The sequence below is a fragment of the Leptonychotes weddellii genome, chromosome 1 (assembly GCF_054177405.1).
Source record: "Leptonychotes weddellii isolate Sample4059 chromosome 1, ASM5417740v2, whole genome shotgun sequence".
NCBI lineage: Eukaryota > Metazoa > Chordata > Mammalia > Carnivora > Phocidae > Leptonychotes > Leptonychotes weddellii.
The window spans coordinates 9,266,812-9,291,492 of record NC_138369.1 but is presented as its reverse complement, the minus strand read 5'-3'; the positions used below and the strand labels follow the sequence as shown (position 1 = coordinate 9,291,492).

General features: G+C 54.6%; 2 protein-coding genes and 1 long non-coding RNA gene across 6 annotated transcripts in view; 1 reads left to right on the top strand and 2 right to left on the bottom strand.

The window, feature by feature from the left end:
- The window catches only part of HSH2D (hematopoietic SH2 domain containing), a 10,555-nt gene extending 7,245 nt beyond the window's left edge, over positions 1-3,310 (bottom strand). Inside the window, exons 1-3 of one of the 4 annotated variants that reach the window (XM_081814694.1) lie at positions 2,931-3,301; positions 1,858-2,458; positions 98-171 (exon numbers count right to left, since the gene is read on the bottom strand). The gene's annotated coding sequence lies outside the window, so the exon portion shown is untranslated. Of the gene's footprint in view, positions 1-97; positions 172-1,857; positions 2,516-2,930 lie in introns of those variants that run through there. The other 3 variants (XM_081814700.1, XM_081814682.1, XM_081814690.1) reach the window with 3 other exon arrangements.
- Positions 922-9,728, top strand: LOC145720604 (uncharacterized). The gene is made up of 2 exons (XR_014143686.1): positions 922-1,124; positions 9,377-9,728. It is a non-coding gene; the product is annotated as an uncharacterized LOC145720604 (long non-coding RNA).
- RAB8A (RAB8A, member RAS oncogene family) lies at positions 5,670-24,681 on the bottom strand. The gene is made up of 8 exons (XM_006736066.3): positions 24,408-24,681; positions 19,855-19,915; positions 17,921-17,981; positions 14,340-14,417; positions 12,720-12,809; positions 12,034-12,099; positions 10,706-10,756; positions 5,670-7,112 (listed from the first exon to the last, which is right to left on the bottom strand). Exons 1-8 carry the CDS (start codon positions 24,529-24,531, stop codon positions 7,020-7,022), a joined length of 624 nt encoding a protein of 207 aa, XP_006736129.1. The 5' UTR covers positions 24,532-24,681; the 3' UTR covers positions 5,670-7,019.

Sequence of the window (24,681 nt, the reverse complement as noted above, 5' to 3'; positions counted from 1 at the left end):
TGGCCCACACCCAACACTGACCCTATCTAATGTTTCAATATTGCAGAAGGTCACTGTTACTGGGCTGTTTCCAGAGGGTGGGAACATATTGACTAACCCGGTCAATATTGACTTCCTTCTGCCAGAAGACAGATGTTGAGCATGCCCTCCGGGGAGAGGCCCAAAGGCATTCTAGGACGAGTAAAATTAAAGAGATCTATTAAGAAATATTTAATAAAGCAGGGTGACAAAGCAATCAAGAGCCTGGAATCAAAGCCAGATAGCCTGGGGTCCAGCCCCAGCTCCCCCACTTAGCTGCTGTGTGACCTTGGGTGAGTCACTTAATATCTCTGTGCCTTCAGTTTCATCTTTAGTTTGGGGATATGACGATATTTACCTGGGAAAGTACAGTTGGTTCAGAACTATACAGTCTGGGTATATAATAAATATTCATGAACCCAGTAGTGTCCTAGCCTGGGGTAATATATACAGGTTTGTTCTTTTTTCCACCTGGGAGAACTCCTATTTATCCTTCAAGACCCAGCAAAAATATACCCTCCTCCAGGCAGCTTTCCTTTCTCTTCACCTAGACAAAGCCTTGGCCCCCTTCTCTGTCTCCCATCTTCCCCTCTGTTCCTGCCTAAGTTTTGCCTAGCCTTGCCTCGTGGAGCTCAAGTGTCCGTGTGCAGTGTGAGTCCTGACAGTTGGCTTTTCTTTCTGTAATTCAAGTGCCTGACTTAAGCTTTCTTTGACTGCCAAGTCATCTGCTTTAACTCAATGAAGTCTATCGCGAATAAACACACTGCAAGCCACATAACAAGATAAAGAGCCAGGATGCTCCCGCCGTCCACCCCCCACCCCCACCCCACATTCCCGTCATGAGGCTCTTTTGTTTTAGACATCCTGGTTGATTTAGATAACTGGCCATTTGGATCACTTTTTCCCCCCTTCTTTCTTTTTCTCTCTTCCCATGCTTTAAATTCCTGCTCTTACAGTTTATATTCACCAATAAGGAGTGAGCCCCCAAAACCCTAGCCCCCCACCTTCAACCCCAATAAAAGCAGAACCCTGGGGCCATGTGCGCTGCCTGTTTCTCTCTCAGCAACCTGGCTGTGTGCCCCCTGGCTGTGTACATGTCAGGGCTGGTAAGTAACAGATTTTTTTTCTTCGAAGTTTCCAGATGGTTATGACTGATGGGCAGCTTGCAACCCTAAGAACCGCAGGGATCGGTTCTGTTGTCACATTGGTTTGGCAAGGGGAGATGTCTGTGGGAAGCTTACGGGCCTGGGCGACTGCCCCCAGGCATTTACTATCAATAGGCCCAAATGCACAAAGCTCCGTCGCCCTCACATCAAGGGCTCCTAGAGACCCGGCCCAGGGCTAGGTCCTTTTGGATTTTTCTGGGTCCCAGCACTACCTGATGCTGGGCAGGCACAGATGAGGGTGCAGGGGTGTCTGCTGATGAATAACTATCCAGGGATGAATGAATCCATACTAAGTTTCAGCTTCCTGACCCTGACATTGGGGCCTCCCCCATCTCCTTGTGCCCGGTACTCCAGCCCTAAGGACATCCTTGCTGTACCCCAAACTGACCAAGCTCTCTTTCCCTCCACACCTTGGCCCATGCTGTTTCCCTGCCAGGAATGCCCTTCTCCCAGCCCCAGCTCCATTTTTCAATGGTCAGCTCCCACTGAAAATTCCTCCGGCTTTTCTGGTCTCTACCACCCTGCCCCTCCTTCTGGCCCAGACTGGCTCCCATGCTCCTTCTTCTAGAAATCTGGGGTGGAGCTGAGGCTCCTGGGGCCCCAGCCTCACCCAGCATGGGGCAGGCACAGAAGTGGGTATGGGGCTGGTGAGGGATTCCCACGCGGCACTTACCTGGGAGATCCCTGGGCAGCTGAGGCTCTCCCTCTTGCTGTCCTCAGAGCCTGCAGGAGCCTTGGTTTCGATTCAGGGTCACACATCAGTCAGCGGGGTGGGGCTGCTGCCCCCAGGCTGTTCCTGTTTCCTTAAGCAGGTGAGCCCCAGGGGCGGGACCGGGACAACTCTGGTTGCCCTCTGTCCAACAAAGCTGCTGAGCTGCGGGTGGAGGGACACCCTTGCTTCACCCATGACAAGCCTTTATTGAGCACCTACTGTGTGCCAGATCCTAGGGGACAGAGAGGGGACCCCAAGAGGTGCAAGCCCCACCCTCCCGGCATCTATAATCTAGCAAGCAATGAAGAGTAAGAAATGATTAATGTTTCGAAGCAGACAGTCTGTCAGGAAGGAGGGTCTGGAGTTGCAAGAACCCTCAGAGGGGGCTTAGCTGATCCAGAGCAAGAGGCACTTGGGGGCAGGTAGGAGGTAACTTGATTGTGGGTTGCAAAAAGAGAGGGCTATAGGTGGAGGGAAGAGCACGGACAAAGGCCCTGAGGCAGGGTCAAGCCTGGACAGGCTGGGGCCTCATTATGCGCACACGGCCACATTATGACTTCCTCTGTAACAAAACAAAACACACCAAAAAAAAAAAAATCACACTTAAAATGATATTTTACGATTCTGTTGGCATCTAGACCGTTATAGTCTGGGCTGGATTATTATATATTCGTTATTATTGTATTCATTTTTTTCTTCAGATTTAAAAAAAAACCCAGAACATTCTGGGGAGCCCGATACCCACCGTAGGCACTTGTACAAGTCTAACGGACCAGGCAGCCCCGGATGTGTGCTGGCTGCACCTCCCGCCCCAGCCCAGGGGCAAAACCACTTCCTTCTCCCCTTTTAGGCAGAAATAGCCCAGACCCTGGTGGCCGAGCTGGGGGCCTCCCCTCCGGGGCCTTATCACCCGGGGCCAGCCAGTCCAGATAGCCCCCACTGCAGGCTCAAGGGCCGTGGGGGTGGCCTGGTCTGGAGTCTTCGGGTCCGTAAGGCCCAAGCAGGAGACACGTGGAACCTGGCTTCTTACTCACCCCACTGGGTAGCCTTGGGTGACTCTCTCAACCTCTCTGGGCCTCGTTTTCCTTAACTGAGAAGTGGGCATAACAGCCCTCCTTAATCACGTGATGACGACAGGAACAACCTTCAAGCATGCGGTGTGGGGCTCAGTCAAGGGTAAAATCGGGACTCTTCACTGTGACTTAATCTGATGCCTTTGTGCCTGGCTGGGGAGACAGAAGTTGGGACTCCATACTGCACAGGCTGGGCCACCTTGGGCCACTTGAGCGTCACCTCCGTGCCCTCCATAGCCCAGTGAGTCAGCTACCAGCCCCGATGATAAGGAACAACGCTGTTGGGGAGGGGCTCGCACCAGCCCAGGAGACCCTGATCCCTTAGAAAGCCTGGTCTCATTTGCATGCAGTGCAGTCTCCAGAAACATGGGGTGTCTCAGGCCACTTCTGGCCCGGCCCCCTGAGGCCCCACCACAGAGGGCTCCACCCTGATAACCCTGACCTGCTTGGGAGATGTGGTCTTACACAAACTGAAGTCCTCCCCTGAGAATGTCACAACAGAATCATCCCCCACCCCTCGGTGACCACAGTCCTCAAAACTGTGAGCGGAGAGGTGGCCGCCAGAGGAACTTCCGGAAAAGGACCAGCAGGGGGATGCAGGGGGGCTGGGACTCCAGGGCCCCTCCTGCTCTGGTGTCAGCTCTGGGCTTTTCACTGGGGGCCTCAGCTGGCAAGGAGGACTTTCATGGCCCCACGTGGGGTGGCTCGTGTGGTAGGGACCACAGTGCCTTCTCAGCCCTGTACAAGGGGTGGGGCAGTCAGGCTCTGCCAATGCTGAGCTTTATGTGTTTTCAACCATCCTGTCGTCCTACAAGGCTTTCATTCTGTTCATGAATCCATTCACTCCACAAACATTGGCTGAGCCCCAACTGCGGGCACCATGCTAGATGCTGGGGACGGGGCAGACAAGATGAGCACTGTCCCTGCCCACTGGAGCCCGCAGTCCATGGGGACATGGTTACCGCACAAGTCCCCACGTGGAAAAGGCTTGCACAAGAGGGAACAGCAAGGGCAAAGGCTTGGGGTAGGAATACACCTGACACACTGGAGGAAGAGACAGCTCAGGCGTCCAGAAGGTGGAAATAACCGAATGGCCACCACAGATGGTGGTCCATGCACACGATGGAATATTACTCAGCCATAAAAAGGACACATGCTACAACGTGATGGATCTAGAGAATCATGCAGAGCAGAAGAGGCCCCATACAAAAGGCCACACAGTGTATGATTTCATTTACGTGAAATGTCCAGGACAGGCGAATGCAGAGACAGAAAGAAGACTAATGGTTGCAGGGGGGCTGGGCGGGGGGCATGGGGAGAGACTGCTTGTGGGGATGGGGTGATGAAAACGTTCTAGAATGGACCGTGGTGACAGCCGCGCAACTCTGAGAATACACTGAAGACCACTTAATTGCACTTTGGTGGGTGGATTGTTCCATGTGCAGATTACATCTCAATAAAGATGTTATTTAAAAAAAAAAAAAAAAAGGAGCACCTGGGTGGCTCAGTCGTTAAGCGTCTGCCTTCGGCTCAGGTCATGATCCCAGGGTCCTGGCATGGAGCCCCGCATGGAGCCCTGCATCGAGCCCCGCATCGGGCTCCCCGCTCAGCGGGAAGCCTGCTCCTCCCTCTCCCACTCCCCTTGCTTGTGTTCCCTCTCTCGCTGTGTCTCTCTCTGTCAAATAAATAAATAAATAAATCTTAAAAAAAAAAAAAAGTCAAGGTGTCCTCTTTCCCGGTACAAGGGGACAAGAGTGGAAGAGCCACTTCCCTGCATGCCACCGCATCGAAGTCCTAGTGACTCTCTGAGGAAAAGGCTGGGTCTCAGGCGGGACTGAGGAGTTCAAGGACCCCAGTGTGACCTGGTTGGGAGCAATGGGGACAAAATTGGGGCCTATTGGGGCAAATACTTCCAGCTCAGTGCCGAGAGCTATTTATGGGACTTGTGCCCCATAAAGAGACAAGATGTGAAGAGAGGAGTGAGTTTTCCTCTTGGGGCACAAGACAAATAGTGATGCTGATAATGAGGATGATGACCAGGATGTTGACGGCAGCTCATCTCTCAGTGCTTACCAGGCGTCTATCCCAGGCTGAGAGGCACCATCTTGCTGGCTCATGCCTATTTTACCGACGAGGAGACTGAGGCTCAGCCCGTGGCTGTGCTGGGGGGAGGACAGGGCTCGGAACCCAGCACTTGACTTGGCAAAATGGGTGCCGGCAAGGATGCAGATGAGAGAATGGTGGGGGCACGATGGGGTCTGATGCTGATCAGGCAGGTTCAACAGGGAACGTGATGTCCCACAGTGGTGCTGTGGGGGCGTACACCTCTCCGTTCTCCTGGGGGGCGGGGGTGCGTGAGGGCAGAGCTGGGGGTCGGGAAGCTGCTTCTTCCAAGTCAGTCTTTGGGTCACACTTGCATCTCCTCAGAGCTCGGGGTAACCGACCTCCTCTTTGATCCTGTCTACACCTGGGGTAGGGGTGAACCTGGCACACTTGAGGAGCAGACGAGAGCCAAGGCGTGCAAAAGTGGAACGGCTCCCACTTTAAATGACAGGCCTCCTGAGGACCCTCGACCCAGTGCCCTACAGGGGACGTGGGGACATAAATATCCATTACCTTTAATCTAGTCCAATCTCTAATCTTACAGATGAAATTACAACCAAGAAATAAGATAAGCTGTAAAAAAAAAAAAAAAAACTGTTAACTTTCAAATGAGCTTTAATTTGTTTGTTTTCCTTAAGTGCATTTATCGATGTAAACAGAGCATGTTAAGAGATTTCAGGGGAGAGCAGACTATTGCTGGTATGTTGGTTTTAATTCACAAAAGAAAAAACTACAACGCCAATGGCTTGGACTGACAGCAGCTTGGGGGGGCGGGTGGGGGAGAGAAAGAAAGGCTCCCGGCTGACGCCCCTCCGACCTGGTTACCGGTCCCGTTGCAGTCGCTACGGGAGGGTAGAGCTGCCACAACAGAACCGGGTGATGGCAGTTAAAAACCAACTCAGACTGCTCCGCGGTCAGTCTGTTGCTTGTGCCTCGGCCCGCGCCAAGCGCGGCCTCACGCTTCGGGCCCGTCCGGCCAGAGGTGCGCACGAGCTCCCAGTCACCTGGGTCTGCCGCTGGGAATCAAAGACAGAATCACTTCATGACACTACAGATCTGGAAAAATAAAAATCTCAGCTAGAAAGTACGTCCGATTTGGAGACAGCGGGAGGGAAGAGGCGTCGGGGGGCTGCCTGGGGCGCCAAGAGGCAGATGCCCCAAGCACAGCTGGACCGTGTGTGGTTGCGCGTTCAGGGTCACCTGCGGCCCTCGGCGCTCGGGCGGGGAATGCCGAGAGGCCTGCTGACCATGCCCAGGCCCCGCCGGACTAGGACAGCACCTGGCTGTGAACAGGAAGGGCCGCCCCAAGCTTCTTTCCTCAGGATTTCCGTAATTTGTGCTTCCCTTTGGTTTGGTTTGACAGTTGAGAAGAATAGGGGGGGTGTGTGGGGGGGGAATGGTTTTAGTCACTTGTCCAAACCAGACAGAAGAGGAGAAAGTAGGCGTCAGATGTGCTAGGTGGACGCTTCGTGGGCCCGGCATGCGTCGCCTCGCTCAGGGTGTGGAGCCTGGAACTCCCGGAACCCTCACTGGCCTCTGGGGGCCTGGCTTCTGTGCTGGGGATGTGAACAGGCTTCCCGGTGGGGCTTTGCTTGTATTGCAATGAGATGAGGATTAAAGGCCTGGAGATGGAGGCCCACCATGTTGGCTGATGTTGATGGCCACACCTCAACTCCATCTTTCTCTCTGGTTACACGACGAGAGGACCCGTTCAGCAGACATCGAGGGAAAAATAGCAAATTCTTAACTTATTCCATCTCCAAAGTTGAAAAAGATCAGACAGTTACTAAAATAAACAATTTCTCAATTGTGTCTGGTGGCCATGGGCCCAGTGGCCGCGGCACGGCAGGGAGTGTTGGAGGGGGAGGGCCCCGGCTGAGTGACGGACTCACTCCGGACAGGCACAGTCAGCCACGCAGAGCGAGGCTCAGAGTAAGGCAGCGTTCCTCACAGAAGAACACATCGGAAAAAGCCGCTCCTCTTCTGCTGGTCTGGTGTGATTTTGACTCCCTGGTTGCTCCCTTGGGGACTATTGCCTTCCTGAAATGGCAAAAAGTTTTCTGAGGTCATGGCTGAGCATCAGCTCTATGTCTCTTAACCAACCAATGAACCAACCAACCACCCATCTGCCAGTCCACCCACCCCTCTATCCCCTCCCATTTGTCAAACCTCCGTCACCTTCCAACCAGCCAACTGTCCCTTCCAACTGACAACTCACTTTTCTCAGACCCACATATCTGCTACCTACCTCCCCTTTCCAACCATCCATTCTTCCACTCTTCTTACTCGCCTGCCCATCCCCCCTTCAATATCTTTCCCACCATTTGCTCACCCCACCCATCTCAACCTCCTTTCCCTACTTCCTTCTCTCCATCCATCTACCCAACTGTGCTGAGTCCCTCCCAGTGAGGCAGCCCAGGGGCAGCAGAAAGACTGTCCTCTAAGATTGGGGGGGGGGGGAAGAGCGGGGTTGGGTTCAAGGTCACAATGCCACTCACACCCAGCTGGTCTCCACGTCCCTGTGCCAAGGCTCTGACTCACCACCTCTCCCCTTGTCCACCTTCTGCCCCACAGCTTGTACTGTAGGCCCTAAACTCTAATCTTGTCCACTCAGTCCATACTGAAACCCACCCATGCTCCCCCATTTTCAGGGGGAATGCCCTAAGTCCCTCACACAGCATTTGAAGCCTCTGCCTGTCATCTGGCCCCTGCCTACCCTGGCAACTCAGATCCTATTTTCTCCCGTTCCACCCTGTTTGCATGGTTTAGTCCCCTTTTCTTTGACTAATTCCTTCTCATCTTTTTGCTCTGAAGTAAAACCCGAATTTATTCAAGTAACCATTGAATGCCTATGCTGTGCAAGGTCATTGTGTGGACACTGGGCATGCAGGGGTGGGCAAATGGTCCTGCCTTGGGGAGTTCACACCGTACAGGGAGACAAATCGCACGGGTCTACAAATAAGCAGTGATTTCCCATAGCAGCGAGTAATGAGAGAGAACAGGCAGAGAGTGGAGAAGCGTTTTGAGGGCAGTATCTGAACAGAGGCCTCGTGAAGTGAGGCCAGGGACAGTCCAGGGTTGTGGTCAGTGGAGTAACTGCCCCCCAAGACGTCCACGCCCTCGTCCCTGGAACCTGTGAAGGAAATCTGACACAGGGGAAGGACTTTGCAGATGTGTTTGAGCTGAGATGGGGAGAGCGGCCTGGATCATCCAGGTGGGCCCCATCGAACGCTGTGACTCCTTAAAAGCAGAGCAACTTCCCAGCTGTGGTGGAGAGTGGGGACGAAGGAAGCAGGGTCAGAGAGATGCTGAGCGGCTGGCTCAGAAGATGGAGGAAGGGCTCACAAAGCAAGGAATGGCCTCTAGGAGCTGGACAAGGCAAGGAAACGGGTTCTCCCCTGCCGACACCTTGGTCTTAGTCCGGTCAGACCCGTTTCCGACTTGTGACCTCCGGAACTTTTACACGCATGTGTTGTGGAAGCTGCTGAGATTGTTACGGGAATGTGCTGCGGTAGCCCCAGGACGCTGATGCAGGAGGGGAGCACTGCAGGGGGAGGGGAAAGTCCAAATGAACATGGCGGGGAGGGTTCAAGGAACAGGAAAGGGCCAGTGTGGCTGGAGCAGACGACAGGGACGCAGCGGGATGAGAAGGTGGGGAGGGCGGCAGCAGCCTAGGCGGTATGGAGTTTGCGCTCAGTGCAGTGAGGAGCACTGGGCTGGGCAGAGCGGGGAAGCGCCGGAGGTCTGGGAGTAGGGTGGGCGCTGGCGGAGCCCGGCTTTCTAGGATGCTCTCGAGAGAGAGAAGACAGGGGTGGGCAGAGCTGGCCGCATCAGTGATGTAAGACAGATACGAGCTTGCACCTAGGAGATAAATACGCTCTGGAGAGCTAAGGCACGGCGCAGTGATTATAGTCAATAGTACTGTGTTGACTCTATGACACCGTATTATCAACTTCAGAGTTGCTAAGAGACTCGATCGTAATTGTTCTCAACACAAAGAAGAAATGATAATTATGGGAGGTGATGAAGGTGTTAGCTCACGCTACTGCAGTAATCATATTTCAGAATATCAACATATTAAGAGCAATGTATCGTACGCCTCACACTTGCACGATGTTACATGTCAATTATGTTTCAATTAAAAAGAAAAGGCAGAGAGGAAGTGGCACGGGGCTGCGACTCTGAATATAGACGACTCCGAATGTAGACGAAGGTGTTTTGTAGGAATTTAACCGTCTGTGATTTGCAATTCGGTTCAGAAATGAGTAGGAATTTAACCGTCTGCGATTTGCAATTCGGTTTAGAAAAAGAGGAAATGCAAGGACTACGGCTGCACATCAGTGCTTCATGCTCTACGGAGGTGATCCACGGGCCGAGGAAAACAGAGCGTCACCACAACGCTTAGCCTAACTGCCAGGGGGCAAGTGGCAGAGGGATCATCAAGAATCTCGATTTTAGGGCGCCTGGGTGGCTCAGTTGGTTAAGCGACTGCCTTCGGCTCAGGTCATGATCCTGGAGTCCCTGGATCGAGTCCCACATCGGGCTCCCTGCTCGGCAGGGAGTCTGCTTCTCCCTCTGACCCTCCCCCCTCTCATGTGCTCTCTCTCATTCTCTCTCTCTCAAATAAATAAATAAATCTTTAAAAAAAAAAAAGAATCTCGATTTTACTGTCATGTTGAAGAGGAAAGAAAGGATAGGAAAATGACACACTGTTGCTGGTCAGTGTGTTTGTGTACGTGGATTGCTTCCTGTTTCGGCTAAAAGGCTGCTACTAAATTGATCATATCCCTTATGATTCCGTTCACAGCACCTGAGAATTACGAAAGCACGTTTTAAATCAGATGTGAACTACCTGAGTGGTGTTTTGTGTCCTACGTGCCGTTTTGTGTGACCAGATGTAACTCCAGCGACACATAGCTGGCTTTATGCTCTCGTATCAGACAACGAGGGGTGGGAAAGGGTCGGGGAAGAGTGGCCACTGGGCTGGAGGCTCTGGAGCAAGACTCACAGCAGTGTTTAGGTGCTAAACATGCCCAAAGTATAGTCAAGTATGCACACACGACCAAAGGCAGCTCTAGAAATACTGAGCGCCTGGCACTATGAAACAAAAAAGCCAGAAAACAAACAAAAAGGGTGGATGGGGAGGAATCCGGGCATGACCTCTCTGAGGCCCCAGGGCCCTACTGAAGGTCACAGAGCTGTCCCGGCCTACAGAATTGGGGATGGACTCATTGATACGGAGAGCCGGTGGCTGGCAAACACAGGCCTGCTGGCGGCCTCGTCACAGGGTGGGCTGTGGCTCTGGGCTGCCTGGGGCTTTTGTGCAGGAGGCTCTTTCTCCCAGGCGGGGTGGAAAGGGCCCTGTGTCCCCGGCTAGCCCGCGTGCTTGGCAGACAGCACCTGGCACGGAGCAGCTCTGAGCCAGGGAGGAAGGACGGAACAGAGCAGCGCATCCGGGTGTGGAGGCCCACACCTCTCCTGCTAACTCTTGGCCCCTTCCCAGAGATGCCCTACCAGGTCTGGCTGGGCCCTAATGCGCAGATCTGCCCGGAGATGCATCACAGCACTGGGGCCAAGGACAGCTGGCTCCAACAGGGAGCCGTGCAAGGATTCAAAAAAGGACATACACTCACCAATTTTTTGTCCATTTTTGCTTTGATGTCTCTGGCGAGAGTGAAAAATGCCTGTGGAATAAGCATGTCATTAATGTCCCTGGAGCAGGGAGCAGAGAGGGGCTTGCCGGTTCCGGGCTGCTCCGTGTAGGAGATGTGGTGGGACCATGGTGGAAGAGGGGGGCAGCATTAGGGCAGCTCCCTGGGTGTGGGTGTCCCCTGTCCAGCCCCATCTCCTGCCACTACTGGGCTACTCCTGTCAACCTGTACCGCCACCTCCCCTGAGCCAATGACCTGGGACATGGGGACACCCTGACTGGACGGAAAGGAAACTCAGGTTCAAAGGGGTCAGTGACTTGTCTGAAGGAAGGATCCAGGAGGAGGACCTAGCTTTCCATCCCAGACTCCTGTGTTCTGTCCACTTTTGCCCCTGCTTCTTGATGGGCAGGGGCAGGGCAGAAAGAAGGACAAGTCGTTCTTAGCCAAACAAGCTTCATCTGGGGTCCCTGCCAGCAGAAGGCCAGGAAGGGCTGGTACCAGGTGAAAGGTTTGTCTCCCCATGCTTGACAAAAGCTCGACCTGGCCCTTTTGGGGGCCGCATGATGTGGAAAGTTCTGTTGTGGAGGGTGACTTGGGTGCTGGAAGACAAGAAGTTTCCCTGAGGAGGGCCCACTTGGACTGGGCCCTGAGGGAATAGAGGGTACGAGGAGGGTGCTGCACAGGTGGCCCGGGATGGAGAGTGGTGGGCGAGGCCCAAGCCGTGGGCGGTGCACACTGGCTGGGGCTGGTAAGGGAGGGCCTTCTATGCCAGGAGTACGGGGTTGAGCTCAGGAGTGACAGGGAAGATCCACTTTAGAAAGATCACTGGGTGGTGGGATGGAGATTGGCAGGTTAGCTGCGAGGTTGGCATCCCCGTGGAGAAGAGAGGGTGGCCTGGTCCGAGGCTCAGCCAGGGCTCCCTACTCCATCTGGGCTGCGACTAGGGCCTGTCTGGGTGGGTGGCATGGCTAAGAGCACAAACTTGGAGCCAGGCCTCGGCACCAGTCAGCTGGGTCTGTCCGAGGCTCAGTTTCTCCACCTGCAAAACTGTGCCTGCTCCCCAGGGCTGCCCAAGAGCCACTGAGGTAATACCCTAGGTGGCCAGCCAGGCCCTGCACCTGCTGATGTCACAACATGGCAGCGGTTCCCCCAAGGGGCCTGGCATATGGCAATGCCCCAAAACCGCCTACCGGCCACCTGGCTAATAAGACAGCCCGGAGCCTGAGGTCAGTCCCTCTGGAAGAGCCTCCCCAGAGGAGGCAGCCTGTCCCTCAGCCCAGAGGGGTCCGTGCTGTGGGCCCAGGACTTACGTTCTCCACATTGATGTTGGCCTTCGCACTGGTCTCCATGAACTTGATTCCGTAGTCCAGGGCCAGCTGTGAGGAAGGGAGACACACACGTGCACCTCAGCCACCAGGCGCCCCTGAACGCCACAAACCACCAAGTGGGGAGCAAGGAAGTTGGGGGGGGGTCTCAGGCCATGGATGTGACCTCCTGGGCTGCTCCCTCAAGCCCCGAGTGGAGAGCAGGTGGTGAATGGGTGAGCGTCCCTGGCAGGAAGATGGAGGGGGCCTGGTTCAAACCATGGCTCGTGTCCCCTGCTCCCTGTGGTCTCAACAGGTTCCCACCAGATGCCATATGGGAGCACGCAGAGCACACCCCAGAAGCCCTCGTGCTTGCAGTCTTTAGACAGAAGCCCAGCTGGGTGAGTGCTTTCCACTCTTCCTTCTCAAGGAAAGCATCACACTGGCGCAACCAAAGTGTCCTGGTTTGCCTGGCAAAGTCCTGAGTCCCAGGTCCCCTCAGTCTTGTACAAGCCAGGATGGTGGGTCATTTTATGTTCAGAAACACTGTGAAGGAATCTCCCCCAAAGCCCACTCCATCAGCGAGCAATTGGGGACCGTTTGCGGCAGAACAGGCCTCCATGCAGAGAACCCTAAAACCCTGAAGTCCCTCTGCCACGAGGCACCAGGCCCAAGCCGGTTGCCGTGCCCACCTTTTCTCCCCGTTCCTTGGAAACTTGTCTCTTGTCGTTCACGTCACACTTGTTCCCGAGTATCATCTTTTCGACATCTGCAGAAGCATGCTGGGGGGGAGGGGCAGACAGGGGAAGTGAGAGGTCAGACGGGACTACAGGCCAACACGCAGTCTGTCCCCTGAAATCAGCGTGGTGGGCCAAGACTGCTAGCACAGCCTTGTACAGGTGACAAGCTGAAGCTGAGAGGCTGAGTCATGGTCTGTTCAGGTCACACAGCCAGTAAGAGCAGAGTCCAGGTTCTAATACTCTGACCAAGCACATGCCTTCCGGCTGCTGAGGACAGCTTCTCTATGGGCCGTGTCACCCAGGATCTGAGGCCATCCTTGGGCTCCTGGCAGGGTCTGGCCTACGGGAGGCAAGCGAGGCTGGGCTATTTCCCCCTGCTCGCCTCCCTCCCTCTCTGGCTCCTCTGCTGGAGGCCCCAGCTGCTGTCCTGGGATCTTCTGCCCCACTCCAGCTCGCTCTGTTTGGGCTCTGGAAGTGGGCAACGCCTGTTTGGGGGTGGCCCCCCCCACCTCAGCCAGCCCTGGGTACTTCCCCATCCCCTGGCGCTCCCACAACTGCCCCCCCTCACACAATGCCTGATCAGAGCTCCTCCTCCAACCTTTTCCCAGGCCCCAGTGGAGGAGTCTGCGCTTCCCGAAGGACCTGGGTATGGAAAAGGACCTTCACTGTATAGCTCAGATCTGGTCTTGGTGAGACACGCTTCACTGCTCCCTGCCTAACTTCCTGTTAACTGCAAGGCCCCCTCTCGCCCACTGGCCAGAAATAGCGAGTTTCCACAAAGACCAACAGGAGCAGTTCCTCGTCCTCAGCCAGGGCCCAGCCACCAGCCAGCCAATGTGGGGGTGTCAGGACGGCAGCCTGGTGCCACTGCTCAGAGGCCAGCAGTGACGTGACCTTTGGCCATGGCTTTATGGATGGGTGAAGTCCTCTGGCTGCACCTCAGACCTGAAGCCCCACTTGATGAGTCATCAAGAGCCGCAAGTGCCACCGTCCAAGGCGGCTCTGCAGGTGACAGCAAGCTCTATGGGGAGCCGAAAGGCGAGGACACCAACTCTGGGCCCGGAAGGTGAAGCTAGCAGACCCTCCTTCCCAGCCGGCTGCACTATAAGAGCTGTGGCCGGAACACAGGTAGCTCAGACCAGCTCACACCCTGCTCTGCTGAAACTCAGCACTGTCGGAAATGCCTCCCCACCACATCCACCAGACACAAGGGTCATGCCTATTCCAGAACCTTCCTTTTCTGCAAAGCACCAAATGCTCATGGTGATCAAGAGCTTGGATATCCCTTCTCTCATGACTGAGACACTGCCCAAACCCAACAGCCCCGCCGGGGAAATGGGCTTTCAGGGCCACCGTATGATGAGGCCAGGCCCACGTGTGGTCTCCAGCGTCAGCTGCCTGGCTTCTAGTCCCCATTCTGCGTACGTCCCTAGCTACGGGGCTCTTGGCAAGTGACTTCTAGGGGTCTCTGTGCCTCAGTGATCTCATCTGTGAACCACGCAGCCCTGGGGTGGGGACTGAGGAGAGGACATGTATGAAGTTCCTGTGCATGTGACGGGTTGCAAGCCTTACCTCCTCAATGTTCCGAATCCAGTTCCGGATGTTGTCAAAGGATTTCTCGTTGGTGATGTCATAGACCAGCATGATGCCCTGAGCGGAGGGAGACAGACACGTGCACTGCACAAGCTGCGAGCTGAGGGGGAGGCCCCCAGCAAGGTGGGGTGGCTGGGACGGACCCCAACAGGACACCCCTCCCACAAACTCCCTCCACTCCACCCCTGCGGCCCGTCCTTCTGCTGGACTGCAGCACCAGCTCCTCCCCGGTCTCCCAGGCTCTAGTCCTGTCTACCTAGCCACCAAGGTGACCCTTCACCCTACAGACCAGATCCCACCAAACTCATGCTTATAAACGAGCCTTACAGGCTCCCCAGTGCCAGCAGGTTAAGTATGGCCCACGCTCTGGCAGCCCACAAGGTCCTGCCGACCTCCCAGCCTCATGTCCCACAGCTCCCTGCCCTGCATGCTGTGCTCCATGGCCCCGGTGCCCACTGGGCCCCTCTCACGCCCACTCTCCCTCACCCCACCCTGCCTGAGTCTCCTCTGGGCACTCTAGCATGACCTATCATCTGGCATCTGCTATGTGCCAGGTACTACAGCAGGGTCTCCTTGAAGCCACACAGGTCCTGGTCACATGGGTGCCACGGTCCCCACTCTGCAGATGAGGACCTTGAGGTGTGGGGATGGCTAGGCTCATCTCCCATCCCATGAAAGGGTAAAGGGCACAACTGGGGCCTGAACCCTGACACCCTTGTGCGTTCCAGTGACTCCACCTAAGTGGGGGCCAGCTTGGAGCACAGGGCTGGGCAGCACTGAGGCCCGAGGTTCCATAACCAATGCATGAGCACCCAGGAGGCAGTCCAGGGGTCCCGAAAGAGCTGCACAGTGAACCTACCTCCACCTGGGCCCACGATCTTGCCATCACTGAGCAGGGCAAATATCCTTGCTTGATACAAGGGAAACTGAGGTGCACAGAAGTGACCTTTAAGACTGAAGCCCAGGCAAGGCTAACTCTGAAGAAGCTGATCACACCACCTCCCGTTAGGAACCGCCCTAGGCCCTCATCAGGACCAAGCAATGCTGAGGGCCACCTTTGAGGCCCATGGCCCCAGCTGTCCTGCCCCGGCCTGGCTTACTCAATTCCCTCAGGTTACCCCCTCCAAGGGGCCAGCCCACACCCATGACCTCTGGTGCTAGCTAGGAAGTCTCTGAGGCTACCTGAGTCTGCAGAGTAAGAACACGGGATGTGGGTGCTGCGGGGGGATCACTGGGAGACTATGTGACAAAACCTCAAAGACGGGGCAAGACAGCCACTGCAATCCCGAATCCTGGCCATGAACCTTAGGGGGCACACAGTGGCCTCGTAGCCTGCCACAACTACAGCCATGGCCAGGACCCCTCAAAAATGCCATCTGGGGGCCCTTTCTCAGGGCTTTCTTGGGGAGACTGAGCAGTGGCCACTTGCGGGATAACTCAACGGAGCTTTCAGTGGCTGCGCTGTCCACCACGCCCCAGCCAAGGCCAGCTTGAGTAGAAGACTCTGGCATGCAGACTCCGTAAGTCAAGCATTGTGGAGGCCTCTGCCCCGCAGTTGCCCTCTGGTCATCAGGGGCAAGAAATGACACAGGGTCCCGAGGCCTTTCCACTTGTTTATCCAGGGACTGGCCCCTCTGCTGGCCCAGGACTCTGGCCACCACCAGCAAGTTGATGCCACAGGCTCAAGATTCCAAGGTCCCAGATATTCACCAACCAAGGGGTGTGGGCAGTGGGTAGAGCTCTATCAGGAAAGAGAAGTCCCTAGAAAGCACGGGATCACTCTGTTCCAGGTCCTCCTGGAAACTCTCATTGGAGCTCCAAATGATCATTTTCCCAGCCCTCGTTGGGCACAGCTCCCCATATCAGGCTGTAAGCTCATGATGGGACAAGAGACATCAAATGTTGCCCAAATTTGGGACCCAAGAGTCTAGTACTATACAGGGAAAGGATGATGGCTTCCATGGTGGCAATGTTCTCTGAGCTGTCCCACGAGGTTACCACTGGCCTCACATGGCTCTGGGGTAGCTAAAATGCACCTGGTCCTACTAAGGGGCTCGATTTCTTATTTTAATCAATTTAAACTCAAAGAGCCACACGTGGTTGCTGGCTTCTATACAGGTTAGCACAGATCTAGGGCTGCAAACCACAAACACTTGGGGCTGGACAGGGCCACACAAATGGCTCAGCCTAGTGTCACCAGGGGCTGGCTGAGGATGTGGGCACTGGAGACAACCAATCAGTACTGGCCTAGCCATCTACCCTTTGCGTGAACTTAAGCAGGGCACGAAACCATGCTGAGCCTCAGGTCCCCCATCTGTAAAATGGGGATAACCATGGCACCCATGCTCAGGGGTTAATGGCCAAGACCTGGGCCCAGCAGCTGGCCCAGGAAGGGGCTCAGTGAATGGGTCAGTGGGGAGCTCTTTCAGGCCAGACAGGGATGGGGCCTACTTGAGGCCACACAGTAGAAGCTCCCCCAGGACCCCAGATCCCCGAGGCCCCTGCTTCACTAGAGGACAGCAAGGTGAAAGGAAAATGAGTAAATAAATTTTAATGAGGAGTGCTAAGGTTGCAACCCACATGACTGAGTTTCTATTATGTTTCAGAAGCTATGTAGGATACTCTAAATACTTAATGCCTTCATTCATTTCTGTAGTCCGCCAGTATTTCCTAAACACCCACCACATACCCACCATGGTCCCGGGCACAGGGCACGTGACAGTGACCAAGATGTGGTCCTGCCCTCACAGAGCTGATGGTCTAATGGAGGAAACAGGCATCTATGCAGTTGTAGGATGGGGTGTACACTGGGAAGGGCAGGGTGCAGTGGAAGCTGGAAAGGGGGAGCTGGCCATCCATCCTCACTGCTGCCTGGAACACAGTCCTGTTCTCTGTCCCACTTTCCAAGTCAGGAGATGGAGCTCAGAGGGTGACGCGAGGCACTGAGCCAGGCTGCAGGCATCTGCCTCCCTCTCCCTCTGGCCCCTGAGCACTCAGCTCTGTACATGCCTCACACACGCACAACCCACTTGAAGCCCATTCCAGGTCGTCCTCTACATCTAGCTCAGGCCTGGCCTAGAGAAGGTGCTCAGTAAAAGTACTGGAGGGATGAGGAATGAGTCTTCCTATCACATCACCCTGCCTCTGGCCCAGGTGACAAATATAATGGCCAACAGCCCAGAACAAGTCAGCTCCTGGATTGTTCTTCAAGTCTTCAATAGCAGATTCCATAGAGACTACGTGGGCCACGTGAATGCTCCTAAGTGTTGGGGCATGCCATCTCCAACTTCACTGACCTCACCTGGAAGAACCGGCTTCCTGAGTCTTCCCTCATTCCCAAAGAATTAGGTTTCCTTAAACCCTGCATTGTCTCTAAAGCAGAAGAGGATGTATGTGGGGGCAGGGCACACAGTCTTCTCCTGAAATTAACCTGGGACTGAGGACTCCTGAGAACCCTGAGCATGGACTCCCCAGAAAGATCCAGGTTTTGGTATTCAAGACGGTGATGTTCATTTTGACTTTAAAAAAAAAAAGAAAAAGAAACAAAAACCAATCCATACCATTGCGCCCCTGTAGTAGGCTGTCGTGATCGTCCGAAACCGTTCCTGACCAGCTGTGTCCCTAAAGCAGAAAAAGGGATACCAGTGACAGCAAACATGAATAATCATTATAGTGGGGACAACGGACATCTACCCAGGATGGACACCCTGCTTTCTCACGGGTCATTTCCTGATTCACCGTTCTGCCCCGCGGCAGCAGCCCCATTCTCCCTATTCTTACAGAGAACGAAGCGGTGACTCAGAGGTGTTAAGGACCTGCCCCACTAGGCCTAAAGTCATGTCCCATGTCCCCCTAGGACTCCTCTGTTTCCTAGAGATTCTCCTCAGAGTTTCTGGGTCACCGAAGAGCCAAGTCAGGTATTATCTGTGAAAGTCCAGAGCCACACGGGTCTGGAAAGGGCTGGTTCCATGGCGGGTGGGCTGAGCTGGGCAACCTCAGCAGGGCCCCGGACGCACTTCTGCACTTGCTGTTTCGGTGGAGGCCAGGGAGAAAGCCCTTCCTCATCAGTGCAGAGGCGACACCGGGGTGAGACACGCCGTGCCCAGCCCAGCTCCTGGCACGGAGGGTATTCAGTGTTTGGGATGAAGAGGACTTCCCTGATTGGTGGCAGAGCCAGGGCAAGACCCAAGTCTTTTGTCTCTGGACCCAGGGTTCCTTTCACGACCCTGCACCCCCTTCCTGCCCTGCCGAGGGCGCTGCCTCTCTGGACCACAACAGAAGCCCCTCACTTGGGGCTCTGCTGACTTTCTGATGCCAACAGCAGGTGACATTAGTGGTTACAAACAGTCATTTTATTCTCAACCGTGGCCCCAGTCTAGGAAAGTCTCTAACCCCGTGGATACTGCTAAGAGCAGAAGGAGGAAGAGAGGGGAAGAAGAAAGCGAAACTTCTGCCTGCGGCCGCGGTGTCACTTTGGACTTCAGGCACCAAGGCTGCTGGGAGCCACGCGTGGCAGGTAGAGGTACTTCTAGAGGCAGCCAGAAACTGCCTGATTCCCAACTAACAGGGCGTTAGGCCTCATCCAGATCTGGACTCTAAAGTCTGAGTCAGAGGTGAACGCCATGGAAGCCGAGGGGACGCACTTGGCAAGCAGGGCAATGCTCGTGCTCTGACGCTGGGGTGAGGGAGACACGCTGCAGGGAGGGTGGCTCCGTGGCCCCTCTCACGGCAGCTTCTCTCACCACAGGTGCTTGCCGGGACTGGGAGAATGCACCACCCTCTCAAATAGGACTTCTCTTTAACTTGGCTCAGGGCACATACTTCCCTGCCAGTGACGTGGCTATAGGGAGGGACTCCCCTCCATCTGACCACGTGAGCTCAGCCTTCCTGCTGCCATGCGCAACAGACCACAGTTGGCGTCAGTGACAGGGATTCACAACAGCTCTAATTTGATGTATCACAAGGAATCAGCCCCAGGTAAGTGGAATAGAAATGGGTCTCACCACTGGGCCCGGGCCTCAGTTTATTTTTGGTTCTGGGGTTTCGGGTCTGTGCATTAGAGAAGTTAGGCCTGGGGTTCCCCACGACAGAAGAGAGGAAATGATGTCTGGCCTCCTTCAGCGAGCTGGTAGGCTCAAGAGGAAATGCTGGGCTGGGGAATTTCGCTGCCCCGCAGCCTCCATCACTGCCTGGGCACAGAGGGCTCTCCAAGTTCAATGGAAGTAGGCCACAGGAAAGCCCAGACCCAGCTGTGCCCACACCGGAATGCTGAGCTAACCAGGACTAGCAGCTATGTCCCCCGAAGGTGCTGACACAGACTCCAGGCCCCAGTAACCAGCAAAGCACAGTCCCTGAGGTTTCTGAAGAAAGCCTGACGTGTATGGCTGGGCACAAAGAGATGGAGGCCATGGTCACAGGGAGGGGGAAAGAGGCACAGGGCTTCTGGCTGTAAGTGCTCACTGGCGAAGGGGCTGATGGTGGCAACGACTCTTACCATATTTGCAGCTTAATTCTCTTGCCATCGAGCTCTATGGTCCTAATTTTAAAGTCAATTCCTGAAAGAAAAGGAAAAAAAAAAAGGCACATCACTGTCAGCCCATTTTCGAAGCTGCATCTGAGGCGGGCACTGCCGACCTGCACAGCTAACAGCATCCACGGCTTATGGAGCACCTGTCCGGCACCACGCACGTGGATTCTCGGAATCACAACAAATCTGGAGGCACCTGGAGAGCTTTCTTCTCTCATGGAAGGGGAGGCTGAGGTTCAGAGGGCAGACAGCTGCCCAGAGTGAAGCCGCAAGCGGCACAGCTGGTAGGCAAACCCAGGTACTTCAGGTGCCAAAGCCTTGTTCTATCCCCTCTCCCCACCGGGCTGCCTCTCAGGGTGGGCCTCCATAGAACACTTTGCAGGCCAGAGCCCCACGCTTCCCGCCACCCAGCACCAGGCCCTCCAGGCACACAGGGCATGGAGCCCCATGACACCCCACAATGTCGCCCCCACGGCCTCCAGGCCTCCAGCTTCCCCACCTGCTGTTCCCTCTCTGCAGGCGGTCCCCACTCTGCCCACCTGTCAGTCCAACAAACTTTCTCCTTTAGGACATGCTGGAAGGTCACCTTCCAAGAAGCTTTCCTCACCCTGCCCCCCCTTGTCCGCTTTGCCCAAGACCAGGGTGACCTTTCAGCCTCTTCAGGTGCTCTCCAGGTTCCTACCCCCTCAGTTCCCTCCCAGGCTTTCCAAACCACATTCAACCATGTCACAAAGCTAACCTCTGTTCCAAACCTTCCAGTGTGTCTGCCAATGGATGGATGAACAAAATGGGGTCCATCCATACTACTACTCAGCCATGAAAAGGAACGAAATCCTGACACACACTGCAACATGGATGAACCTTGAGAACATCATGCTGAGTGAAAGAAGCCAGACATGAAAGGTCACAGAGCGCAGGACCCCATTCGTATGAATTCTCCAGAACAGGCAAATCCAGGCAAAGAGGAGATCAGCGGTCATCAGGGGTTGCAGGGGGAATGGGAGATTCAGGGGGTTGATAAGGGGTTTGAGGTTTCTTTTTGTCATAACAAAAATGTTCTAGAATTGGCTGCGGTGATGGTTGTACAACTCTGTGAATATACTAAAAGCTGCTTACTTGTATGCTTTAAATGGATGAACTCTATGGTTCATGAATTGTATCTCAATAAAACTGTTAAGAAAAAAACACTTTCCACTGGCTTCCCACCACCCCCTCAGCCCCAGAATAAAGTGAGAAGAGTTGCGTGTGTGCTCCCAGGTCCTGCCCAGCCTGGCCACCTCTCCGCACCCGTGGCTCACGTGACTGCTTCCTAAATATCCCTAGCACGATCTGGCCTCGGGGCTCTCATGCTTGCTCTTCCTGTTCTTGCAATGTTTCCTTCCACAGCTACCTGGCTCTCCGGGCCCTTCACTCAGGTCTCTTGTTCAAGTCACCTCCTCCGGGGAGCCTTCCTGACCATCCTCACTCTCTCTCCTCCCACTTCTTTTTCTTCTTCATGCACTTATCCCTGACAGTGCATACTTGCTGCATGAACCCGGGGATAAAACTTGCCCATCTGAATGCCCTGCATGGAGGGCAAACAGCCCAAATCTCCACCCATGAAGCCTTGAGGCTGAAGCCTGGCTTGACCCCTCAGAACTGATGATGGGGATGCTAATTCCATCCCTGGCCACCTCAGGAACTGTCCAGGGGACCACAGGGAATATCAGCCTGCACGTGAAGTTTGCCCACTACAACATAAGCTCCAGGAGGGCAGGGACTCAGACGTCTCGCTCACGGCTGTGTCTCCAGTAATTCAGCATGGCAGAGGCCAACTACGTATTTGCTAAAAACTGATCGCCCAGTCCTGCACACACACCTTGACTACAGGCCTTGTTACATTTCTGTTTCCCTCTGATTCATCCGAGTCATCTCTGCAGCCCCGGCAGCCCTGCTGACACACGGCAGGTGTCAGGAAGGATGGCAGGACAACAGAACTAAGAGCAACGGGGTCTACGTGGCGCTGTGTGGTTTACGAAGCACTTTGATGCTACGCCATCTGTCTTACTGAAGGAATGAGTGAATGGGGCCCTGAGGAGACAGTGGAAGCTGAGCCAGGCTGTAAAGAACCAATTCCAGGAGCCACGGGGCCAAGTTCACACCACAAACGATCGATGGAGCTTATGAGAATAGGCTTTGGCAAAATGAAACATGGGCAGTAAACAAACAGCCACTTAATCCCTGATCTATAAAGAAAATCCAGAGGTACACTTAGTGCCAACAGAGAATCACCTTTATGCATTCAGTTGTATTTTAGGACTAAGAGGCCCAGTGCTGTTCCTTCCTAAAACACCCCCCACACCTCCTGTCACAGACGCACAGGGACCTAGAAAATCAAAAAGCACTGTTTCATCGGCAAAGTCCTACAGCAACACTTTGTCCTCTCCTCTTCCTGGGTTTCACTAACAAACCAAATTTAATTAGGAAGTGTAAACTTTACAAGGCTAAGAATTATGAGGCCATTACTTCAAGGTCAAGATGAATTAAATTTTCTTAGAAGACAGAGGCCTGCAGGAAAACTACAAATGTAATGGGAATACCAAGGTGGGAGAGAGGGATTCTGGGTTCAAGGGCCACCTCTACCTCCCCAGGTGACCTTGCCCAAGTCATGTCTTTGTCTGGAAGTGGAGGCCAGTCTCCTCAGAGCCCTCAAGTGCTAGACTGGGTTTTCTGGTCAAGAATTAGGAACCAAACAAAAAGCCCAATTACTGAACTTATCTCACTAGTCCTTGTGCTGAACAGGAAGTCTCTGATGCTGGGAAACTGAGGTCTGGGTTGAGAGCAATCCACAGCCTGACAGGCCTTAACATCACTTCCTGATTGGTAGAGATGCAAGGGTTATCCTGAAGTTTGACCTTGGGATGGTGGAGGGGGAGGAATCAGAAACATCTGTGTCCAAGGATGGGATGCTATCACTGCAGGAGCCATTCTGCTTCCTCCAGGCAGCCTCTGGCCATAATGACAACCCCTTATTCACTGTACATTTCTGATCCTCAACCATCCAGGGCACTGGTCAAGGCAGACAGTGTTACTCCTAAACCAAAGAAACAGGGCTCAGAGAGACTAAGTGCTTGTTCAAGGGCAAACAGTGGCTGGAAAGCAGGCATGGCCATTTCCAGTCCAATTCTCTCTCCTCTGCATGGCATATAATTGTAAAGTGTAGCTTTACAGGAGGAGGGCAAGGTTGGAAAGAGCAGCTCATCATGGGGTTCAGGGAGATAAGTGATTGGGTTCAAGTTACACATGGGTAAAGCAAAACCTGGTCCCTAGGTTTTCCCCATTCAGAATCAACTCTTGGGCTTGGTGACCATTCTGAAGTAAGGCTGCAGAGCTCACAGGCCACTCCACTTGATCAGTGTTACTTCCAGGTCAAACATTTTCACATGGGCAAAGGCTGTTTTTGTGGCATGGGGAGAAGTCAGCTCCACTTTTGTGGATATCAGAACTGAGAAGCAACAAGCCAATTCTGTTCAACCACAATGTGGGCTGGCTCTGTGGGAAAGGCTGTTCTGCAAAGTGACAACCGGTGTCCTGGGCCTCAAGATAGGGAAGTCAGGGCTGTCTGTGGCAGCGGCTGATTTTGGTTTCTCACTGAAGTTTTCTATCTGGCATCTCCTTGGGGATGACAGGTCCTAGGGCAGGCAGCTGTCAGTCGCCATTGCTGTCACCCTCAAGTGATGGAAGGTTGGGCAGAGAAAGCCTCCAGACTCCTTCTCACCATTCCTTCTAGAGGAAATTCACCCATGGGGGAAACAGGGTCAGGGAGAGGGGCTTAACCCCTGAACATTCCAGAAGAAAAGAGCAGGAGAGAGCTGGTTTAGAGTTCTGGCCCTCAGATGGACCAGCTGTGGTTGCGCTGGGGGTGAGTGCTCACATCTCTCTGGGATGGTCGAGCCTTGAGTTTTGGGGTTAGACCCACATGGATTCAAAATTCCATCTATGCCACCAGCATACTCTGACCTTGGGTGAGTCTCGTCCCTCCCTGGGCCTCAAATTCCTCGTTTGTGAGACGGGCTCATAAAAGCACCTAACACTGAGGACTGGAGAGTGTGATAATGCACATAAAGCGGCTAGCACACAGTAAATGCTTAATAAGATCAGATGTCATAGGCCTCTTCCTATGGCCTACTCCCCAAGCCTGTTTCACTTCTGACTCCAAAAGACAGCTTCGAGGGCTGCTGTGTGGACAGAACTAGATGACCGGCGCCAGGACCCCAGCCCAAGACACGTACTTCCTGACGACCAGGCTGAGGGTTGGAGCCTCAGTCTCCCTAACTGCAAAATGGGCACTTGGTTCCCTCCCCCCAAAGCCCGGGAACTCCCGAAAGGCGGTGGAGGCGGCTGCTCTTCTCCCCTCCGGTCCCCTCGACCCTCTCAGATCCCTGGATCCGTCCGGCCCAGCCGCTCCCTCAGCCCCAGCCCTTCAGGGGCGCGCCCGGCCCGGGCCTCCGGCGTCCCCGGCCGCTCCCCGGCCCCGCTACCTATGGTGGAGATGAAAGTTGAGTTGAAGGCGTCCTCGGAGAAGCGGAACAGGACACAGGTCTTCCCCACCCCCGAGTCCCCGATCAGCAGCAGCTTGAACAGGTAATCGTAGGTCTTCGCCATATTACACTCTCTCCCCGACGGGAAGTGCGGCCAGCGCCTCGCCACTGGCCGCTAGCCCCGTCCATCAGCGCCGAGCCCGCCCCCTATTGGCTCCGGGCCCGCCGCGCGTCACCGCGGCCGTCGCCCGTTCCCGCGCCCCGCCCGTCGCGG